We start from the raw sequence: 9,901 nt of genomic DNA on the forward strand, positions 1-9,901 counted from the left end.
TAACCATACTCGCCTTCTCAAGCTGTATCGCAATTCGTCCACAAACTTGATTGGTGGAGGAAGGCGCAACCAATAAGCCATTACGTGAACTTTCCTGCGATGGCGAAGAGTCCAGCAATCTTCTTGCACATTGTCACATATCTCATGGGATTCGAACACGGACCGGATATACCATTAGGTAAGGTGGGCTAAAATCAATAAATCTCGAGGGGAATTGCTTGTTCCGGAATAATGCCAGTTTAGAACTTTATAGATCTCATATTTTTCATTCAGGTTAATATTTCTTGTTTCAACTATTTGCAGTTTAAAAGATTAAAAAAAAGAAATACATTGACCGAATAAATGAATTTGTTGTATAGCTTTGAAAAACTTGACTGAACATTTTTTACCGTAATAATGCTTTTGTGTTATGAAACAAAATATCGATATAAAAGTATATATAAATGTTTCCCCGAACATCAATTTCCTTGTTTATTTCCGTAGCAATTACAAATCAGAAATAAGTTATCAAAGACGTAACAATTGGAACTTATGCCGCCACTCAGACACTTCTTCCGCTCAGACAGGTATTCAAGCGTGGTTGTTAACATTGCCTCTTTTTGGTAGTTTTTCGTGTTGTTTTCCAGTTTTTAGTTGTGTTTTTAAAAAATAACTATCAAATAACTTAATTATCGTTGTGTCCTCTGAGGACCTTTAGTTTAGTTACAATAATCAAAAATTGATACCGCAAACGTTGCGATAGACTAGCCTAAAATTAGCTATCAGTACCTATTAGTATCATTATTAGTATCAGTACCTAGCGGCACGTGGTTTCTTGTTTTAAATAAAAATGAACATGTGAGCCATAGTTTGTAAACACCGACTCTCTAAGACAGCGTTAAAAATTTGCAATGATAAAGTATAAGGAGAATCTTTTTCAGGGGCCATCTTTTCGGGGAAACGTCCATATTACTTCATCTAAGCAGCAATCAATGTAGCCATCATTATATCTGATTTTTACTATGCCAGTTCTCACTAAAAACAAGTATTATAATGTAGGGTTTTGTGGTGACATGACGTTTTGTATGTATGTATTACTTGTAGCTAAAATTTTGTAATTCAAGCAATTTTAAAACGTGCGTGCGATGTCATAATACCTAAATTTGAAAGTTTATTATTACGTCATAACAGATTAGTTTTAACGTCAATTAGAATATCGCAGGGTGTCTCGTCGTCTAAATCCAGCCCTGAATCGACCCTACGTAGATTGTTGCTGATCCAAGAATTTTTTCCATTATTCTATTAACGCCATTGTTTTGCCAAATTTAGACGATGGGCAGGTCTCTGATACAATTGTTTTTGGATTGTAGTAGGCCCGTAAGCCATGATTTTTCTTGCCTTTATTACTCGAAGCGTAGCTAACGATAAAGTTACGCGGTGAAAGTCAAAGTAAAAAAGTTTTCTGACATTTTTGAAACTAATATTCTGGCAGCATTTGCAGCTGCCAAAACACAACATTTTGGAGTTGTTTCACGGCGATGCAGGGGGTATTTCCATAAAACATATAAAAGATATAGAAAAATTTTGATTTAAAACAATCCATTGTTTTGTTGTGACATAAATGAAAAAAATAATGTTAATGCATATTGCGCCACCCACCGTATATTTTACATTAATTTTGTGTTATTGATTCGTTTATCAAATGCATTGTCCACTTTAAGGTACATCAGGTATGAAGCTCCCTCCATTCAACAAGACCGTTAAAATATTAACAAATATTGGCATATAAATTACAAATTTCTTCATCAATTAACATTATTGCTGACCACTGACTGAGAAAATGAAATAAACATCAATGCGAATGTCAATAGAACTGACGACAGCGTTCCATCAACGGGAATTACATCATAATTTGTTTGTCACTAGACAACCAAAAAGCTGTCAAGTAGCCAAGATTGATGCGCAATAGGAATTTCGCCCACACGACAGGCATCACTTCATGCTTCCAAGGATTTATGAAAATATAACTAAGGTGTAACCCAATAGCCAAGATCAAAAAGTATAACTCTGTGATTCCGTTTTATTTCGTTTCCAATAACAACAACAATTCACCAAGACACAGCCTAATCGAATTTGTAGCACAAAGCGCAATTACATAACATTCATAGCTGATATTTTATAATCGAGAAATTGAGGGCGAAGAAATATTAAGACCAATGGACGCATATATCAGTTGTAAATATAGCACACAATCATATAAATGAAGGCGTGGATAACTATAGTGACATTGCTAACGCTTCCTCGACGTTCCATTCAAATAAGAATTCCATTACCAGATAATACAGGCTGTCTAACTTATTTATTTACGTAAGAGACATGACTTAAAAGAAGCTGTCATTGTGTGATACATCAAAGCCTAAACAAGACGAAGGTAATGTATTCATGGCCCATGGTCGCCCGATCTGATTAAAATCCTGTGGAGCAAAACATTTATCAAGGGCGATACGTGTTATCTTCAGCACTCGATGCCAACGCGCAGCTGTCACTGCACAGTGTCATACGCAATTTGCATGCATGCTATGTACGGCATTCGTAAGCCCAGGGGAGTAGTCTCATCTAGAAGCATTGTCGTTTTCTCTGTTCTGCAATGAATGAAGTTTTTGAGATCATAAACAAAAGAATTAGAAATTCTTTGTTATAAAAGAAAGAGTCTTCATTATGAAAAGTATGTTTGACTTTGATATGGTATTATGTTAAGTCTCCACAATGGGTCTATCGGTATAATGTTGTTAATCATTCGGTGTTATTATATGGTTGTCGAGTTCTCTCCTTGTCAGTATATTATTGCTTGTATCCCGTTGGAGATATCATTTAGTCATATACTTCATTAGAAGTGATTAGGTTTGGGTGTTTCGATAAATAGTGAAATTTGTTTAGTAGTTTTTCAGTTATTTTGATTCTAAAAAGTCGAAAATCTATTGTAATGAGTAATGACAAACAATTGATACGATTTTGATATACGGAATTTCACAACATTTGTTGACAGAAAAAATCTCAACACTAAAGTTCAGAATTGACTAAGTACGAGAATAGAGAAATTCTTTTAGGTTTAAAAATTAAAGAAATGGCAAAATATACCAATTGAATAGCAACGGAAATTAGACGTATTGGCAACAATATATATTTAGTCTATAAGTAATCAAGTAAAATTATTTTTTTTTCGTACATGAAATACGAGTAATTTAATTTTACTATTAACTATGGCCTGTCATCTACCATGTTTGAGGTGAATATATTTAGATACAGGGATAAGCAGTAGTTTATCATAATAAAGAAATTGTTTGATAGAGCATTACGTTTTAAGGTTAAGATGTGCCATCAATCATGAATATTAAGAAAACGATAAACCACAAAGCAAGTTTTTTTCAAACGAGAAAGTACACTTCATATTATAGGTAATCTTGTTGAGACGAGAGGTATACAGTATATACAGTTTGCTGGTGCGTTAGTGATCTACTGAAAAACAAGTTTACCATTTTTTCAACATGAAATACAGATCCCGATTATTTGTCTACTAAGATCATACTTAACAAATAGGTATTTTGAGACTTCTATAATTTTGGTTGAAAGTACATTATCTGAGAGAAGCAGTATGTCGTCACCGACAGCGAATTTGGAACCTACTGACTATCAAACTCATGAACCCGAACGCACAGAACTAAGATCGGATACTTTGCGACGAAACTATGGAGATGTAACACCGTATGGAACGCTTCCCAAACAAGGTTCTTGTGAAGATCATGACGATGCTGATCAGATTGAGCGAGATGAGATAGGTCGACTATCGCCTACGAAAGATACTGCTACTCGTCGTCACGTTTCTCCAACTATGGCATCATCAACTGGAACCATGAGATCATCAGGATCCCAAGGAACAACTTTAAGAAGATCGAAGGGTGGGTTTTATACTCGCTCGGAAGAAGAAGCCGCGCCCATGCAAAATCTGGGATATATCGATTTTATGCCTAAAAAGAAGCACCAATCCATTCAAGCATCTAAAAACTACCATGGCTTTTCGTAAGTAATTTTCCGTTTGATTTCATACGAATATTTGATTTGAGTATTTTACTAAATAGCTAATTGTTGTTTGTGCTATTACAAAAATAAAAATTGATAATTTTATGAAAACTATATATCGTTGCGGTAACACAAACACACATGTAATTGAAGAAGGATTAGGTGAAAACCTCAAACATATAAATTGTTGGTAACGATAATACCCAAATTGTAGAATCATGATTGTCTTAAATCTGAGTATGCATTCCACGTTCAAGGTGCTTTTCATACCTCTTCAAATATGCCTCCAACGTTTATAGTTCTAAACAAAAATTAGCAAAAATTTATAGACAATTTTATCACGTTGAACTTTTGTATTTGAAGTATTTATTGACAATATCTGTCTAGTATTAGCTAACATAAACCAGTCGGTATTGTTAAGATATTTCGAATTTCTGTACGTGTTTTCACCAAGTTTTGCCATGAGGTACACCTTTTCGTTCATCTTGTTTTTATATTTTTATAGTTCGTGCGTAACAGAAGCTAATAAATTCTTGGAACAGAATCCACATATTCAAATAAAAAATTGTGAGAGTTTGTATCAAAGATTAGATCACAATCACAGAGTCAATCCCGAATCAACAACATCACATGATCGATCCTACGTTATAGGATTGAGGTGAGGGTTATAAGTTTAGTATTTTGTTTGTCAATTGTAAAGCTAGAAAGCGCTCAAGTGATGAAAACTAGGGTCAGATTGTGACAGAAAACGATATCGAAGATAATATTCCCACGTATTTATTATTTCGGTACATGTAGCGCCATGAACCAATCGAGCGAAACAGTACTGAATTTCTTTTAACTTACTACTATATACCGACTATCATTGAATATATCAGAGTAGGTCATTTTGCACATTTCAAAATTAATAATTTTAACTTTCAATTTACAACTATTTCCATTTTTGTTGTTTTATATGCTGCACAACCGAATATTATGCTATTTATTATTTCAAATCTTGTAAAAAATAGAGGGTCTTTCAATACAGAATGACAGACGTTATCTGCCAGAACAACCAAGCAAATCTGCCATTTGTCAGTGTCTTTTTTAATACCTAAGTCCTAAAGGATTATCATAAATTACATTTGCATTGCTAGGCTCTGGTATAGTTTGCCTGAAGTAACAGAAAACGAAGTTTTTGTTGCACCCGAATCAATTGCACCATCAGATGAAACTCAAACAACGTCAGTACCTACGACGTCATCTTCCCAAAGCTCGGATACTCACTCGAACAAAGAGAGAAATGCTAGAAAACTCTGCTACATGAACATTTTACCTGAGAGCACAAACAAGGATAAAAATACAACTACCATGCCGAAACATCGAGATCGACCGCCTTTCACTGGCATAAAAAGTACGCTGCGAAAATTGAACGAGGCAATATCTAAAAATCAGATAACGGGTAAGCTGTCTATATGTCATTCCTAATAATTTCGTTTATTTTATATTGTGTAAAATGTACGATATGAAGCAGGCGCAGGGATTGCATGTTGTTAGACATCAAAATTATACCCAGTCCATGCCTCCGAAAACAAATAACTGGCTAACTAATCCTATACCCGACCTGGACTGGTAACCGGACGAGCGGCCGTGGTTCGCCATAGGATTAAGCCGTCCCATCGGCTTTCCTCTCCCCCGGGATAAATATGTAATTCCTATCCTAACCGTGACTGTGAGCAAACTGTGTGGCTGTCTTCAATAATAGTTTAAGGCAGGGGTGTGCAACCTGCTTGCAATGCCCTAACAGCTATAGTTTGTGCGAAAGAACAACGAATGTCATAAGATCAATAATCAAAGTTTTGTGCCTGCCACTACTAGAAAGCCTATGTTAAATAAAAGTGCGGCCCGCGGTTTCACACAGTTATGTGTATCTGGACTACTTGTATTAACCGCACCGCCGCGACAGCACGGTATATGTGTTATTTTTTTTTTTACATAGGTTAACAAAAAACGCTTGCTGTGCTCGTTCAGTCCCTCGTGGACTCCGGTCCAATCCAAAAAGGCATCGCAATTTGGCTTGTGGCTAACACATCTTGCGTTCAATAACAAGCCATGCGAGTTTGTTTGTTTTCATATTATTTGGATGTAGAGAGTACAGTTTCAAAGTATAAATAGTTCCAAACAAGACTCATTTTATGAGTTAGGATTTTAAGTTTGATTTTTCCCAAAGAAACATAATTTGACAGATTGACAAAAATTTGTAAACCACACGCTCATTCTTGTCTTTAGTCAAAAACAAAATTGACATAATCGATGTTTTTCTCGAGTCTTACATTTGTCAATTAGTAAGTTGTTTCCCAGAGAGACAGCCACTTCAAAACTTTGGTTAACATGTCACGTCTGTAAAACAGATAACACAAATATTAAAAATAAACGTGATCTTTTTTGATTGGCCAGCTTTTAACCTAGAATGAATGCCAAGACCTAAACTGAATACGCTGAATTTAAGCTTGATAGATTTGGGGATAGATTATACACTCAGTCTTTAAGCAAAAATGAACTCGCCGATGACAACAGCTGTAACTATCGTAATTCCGTTTTCATAGAGCATTTTGTTTCAACATGTCTTTCAATACCCACACACCTATACGTGATATACCAAACCCACAAAGACCCCCAGACAAATATACAAAGTTGTCTAGCAACACTTCTCTCTGGTTAGATGATGATAAAGGACCTTCATCTCGAGTGCAAATATCTGTTTGCAATTTGCAGCACGTTGCAACTTGAGTTATAGTTCATTAGCTGTATTCTAAATTAAACAGGCAACATGGGACAAATAACAGTAATTAGGCATTACTCTTTCGCGAATATCTAATGTGATCTGATCACCCTACCACGATCCCTGAAACCTTTATATATAAAAGTAACGTACAGGTTATTTGACCATACCAATCAAAAATATATTATCACATTATGCTAGGTCATATAATCAACATCGAGTCAATACCAATCAACTACTCGCATGCTTTTCGTGATGCTGGAGATTTGGATCCTGACCACGGATATTGGTGTCTGGATTATCACGGAAGATGGAATTTTTTCATCATCCGAGTTTTCTACATCGAAGATAAACAGGTCACGGGCGAATATGACATTGGTAAGCTATGCCATATTTCGATTGTCCTGAAGTCCGGTTGACTTGTTTCTTTCCGAATTGATATATTTCTTCGTCTTCCAAATCAATGCGGTTATACCATATCATCCAGAATGAGTAGATATGCATTTTAATTTACATATCTAAATCTCCAGAACAAAATTCCGATTTTTTAAATTCAATGAATCTATGACAGACTTTCTGGTTTCCGAAATTTATACCTCATTTTCAAAGTTGCCCAATTAAAATAATTTCAAACAGATCCGATTCATAAATGCATTAACTTTACCAGGATTTGAAGACTTTTCACCGTCTAAAACAAAGCAGGGTGACAATGTTTCGTTTTCCGGATTTTCGTCTTTGAGTAAAAAAGCAAGCCGTTGGCTGTCAAGTGAACCCGGAATCTCTATCGTGGGTTCTCAAGCCATTGAAATCCCTTTCAATCAGAAGCAAGAAGGTAAGAGTAAGAATGCTGGTGTAAGAGCAATTGCTGTTTTAACATTTAGCAAATATAGACATAGAGAGAATACTCTCAAACTGTCAGTTCTTTACTTGCAATCGAACTTCATGTTGGAAGAGCCTGAATTTCCATTAGCGATGTTTGAGCTTCCTAATTACTCCATCTATAAACATTTAAAACCTATTCTATTTATCACTAATAATAATTGAGCTGTGCTATAGCGTATGTCACTATACGTCCATTCAGTTTAATACATTGTGATTCCTGGTGCAATTTTATGAGAATAGATTCAAATAAAATTGCCACTTGACATAGAGATAACCACCAACCAAGATACAAAAAATATTTCCATACCTAGAGCAAAAAGCGTTCAACACAAGCTGCTCGTTCTATGAAACATCAAAAATAAGTGCTCAGTTACATACACTGAAATTCCTGCGAATATGGTTCGCTCGTGGTGAAAGACAGACTGTCCAGTCGTCATCTTCGGAAACACAGGTATATTTTAAAATTTTTACTGAATTTCAATCACTTGATAAAAATATTATTAGGGTTTAATTAAGAATCTTGCCAGGAATATAAACTTATTTAAATTCATACAGATTGCTCAAGAATCTCCCCATCCACCTCTGTCTAGAACATTTAGACCGGGAATAGCGATTCGCACTGTTCTACCCTGCCAAATCACTACAGCAGGTTGTTGTGGAATACGAAGGCCAATTTTTGCAACTACTGAGGATACAATACAAAGAATAAATGAGTGGATTGCTATTACAGGTACATTTTTTCACTGGCTGTGTATCGAGTTTTGTTAATATTTATATATATATTGTGAAATCATCATTACTATCCCACTCATCTTTAACATTTTAGGCGAAATCGCGTTTTTTGTAGTTTACATCTACAAAAACTAATGTATTTCTAACTTGCACCTATACAATGACAAATATTTTTGGGTGTCTTCTAAAACATATTCTCGCCTCACTTAAGGTTGTTTCATTTTTATTGGCATTTTAGTATATATGTATATATCGCTGGGAATTTACTTTCGCGTGAATAACCGAACTACAATCCAACACTTCTTCAATTTACACCGCAAACATCTAAATCTTTATTCAAACGTGTTTAAGGTGCTGATGTCATTTGCGTCCAGACTGACAATATCGAAAAATGGAGAGGACAACAATGCCAACTAGGGAAAGATTTTTCTGAAAAAACATACAACAAAGCTGACTATTCAAGCGCAGTTGCCGCGAATTCAGTAGAATATAGATTGGCTGCTCTTAGAATCTTCATTCGCGCTGATTCACAAGGCAAATTTCCAGAGCCGGAAACAAAAGAATTACTGGGCGCTCCAAAGCCAGTAGAACCTTGTTGCTGTTTTGTAGGCTGTGCTGTCATGTGAGCACAATTGATATAATGGTGCCCATGTTCGTGACATTTAGTATGCATTCACCGACGTCAATGATATTTTGCATATCAGTTCATATTTACTGGCCGCACAATTCGATACCACATGAGCAATAATAGATTCTTTTCAATGCTTTGTGTTTTGCACGATCCCTAATGTCACGTAACATGAAAACTACAGAAAGCCCAGTTTATGGGGAATTTTGAATATTGCCGAAAGTATGTTTTGTACCATTGTGCCCGATATTGTTTGGTCTGTTTTCATCCCAGCCCATAACAATGCTTTCCAAGCTAAGTGTTGTCAACTTCAGTCGCCTTGCTCAGTACGTAAAAAGTACGATTAATGGTGTTAGGAAACAAAATATTAATGTAAAAAGCCATTCGGAATCTTAAACAAATTTTGATAGACTAACCGTTGATATAATTTAGAATAGGTTCATGTTTTTAATGTTTTGATAAATCTCAGGTGCTCTATTTTTGTGTTATGTGATTAGTCTTTTTATGTAAATATTTGCTTGACAATTATACCAGAATATAATTCTTGAAGTTTGAATAAAAGAAAACCAATTTAAGACTTTGTAACTAGTTTATTTTTCAATAATCTACGAAACTGGATTGACGATACAAAATTTGAGGTAAAAAATATGTGAACAATACTGTGCGAACTGAACTTATGAAATGAAAAATAATACCGTATGCAGAATTAGAGAGTTTCTTCAAAACAATGGACGGTTTCTCAAACGACACGATTCTATAGTGACAAATCCCATCGGTTTTTCACAACATTCGTAACCAATGTGGCATGGCTTTGTACACACATATATACAGTACATAAATAT

General features: G+C 35.2%; 1 protein-coding gene across 1 annotated transcript; it reads left to right on the forward strand.

Annotated features, from left to right (window-relative positions):
* Positions 1 to 3,478: 3,478 nt before the first annotated feature.
* Positions 3,479 to 9,632, forward strand: LOC120337503 (uncharacterized). The gene is made up of 8 exons (XM_039405297.2): positions 3,479 to 4,056; positions 4,562 to 4,714; positions 5,193 to 5,497; positions 7,019 to 7,195; positions 7,485 to 7,649; positions 8,011 to 8,150; positions 8,255 to 8,429; positions 8,783 to 9,632. Exons 1-8 carry the CDS (start codon positions 3,632 to 3,634, stop codon positions 9,055 to 9,057), a joined length of 1,815 nt encoding a protein of 604 aa, XP_039261231.2. The 5' UTR covers positions 3,479 to 3,631; the 3' UTR covers positions 9,058 to 9,632.
* The last annotated feature ends 269 nt before the right edge of the window (positions 9,633 to 9,901 follow it).

This window comes from Styela clava, chromosome 10 (assembly GCF_964204865.1).
Source record: "Styela clava chromosome 10, kaStyClav1.hap1.2, whole genome shotgun sequence".
NCBI lineage: Eukaryota > Metazoa > Chordata > Ascidiacea > Stolidobranchia > Styelidae > Styela > Styela clava.

Coding starts and splice junctions, on each gene's coding strand:
- LOC120337503 (XM_039405297.2), top strand. CDS start 3,632: ATGTCGTCACCGACAGCGAATTTGGAACCTACTGACTATCAAACTCAT. Junction 4,057..4,561: donor AAAAACTACCATGGCTTTTC/GTAAGTAATTTT, acceptor ATATTTTTATAG/TTCGTGCGTAACAGAAGCTA. Junction 8,430..8,782: donor TGAGTGGATTGCTATTACAG/GTACATTTTTTC, acceptor AACGTGTTTAAG/GTGCTGATGTCATTTGCGTC.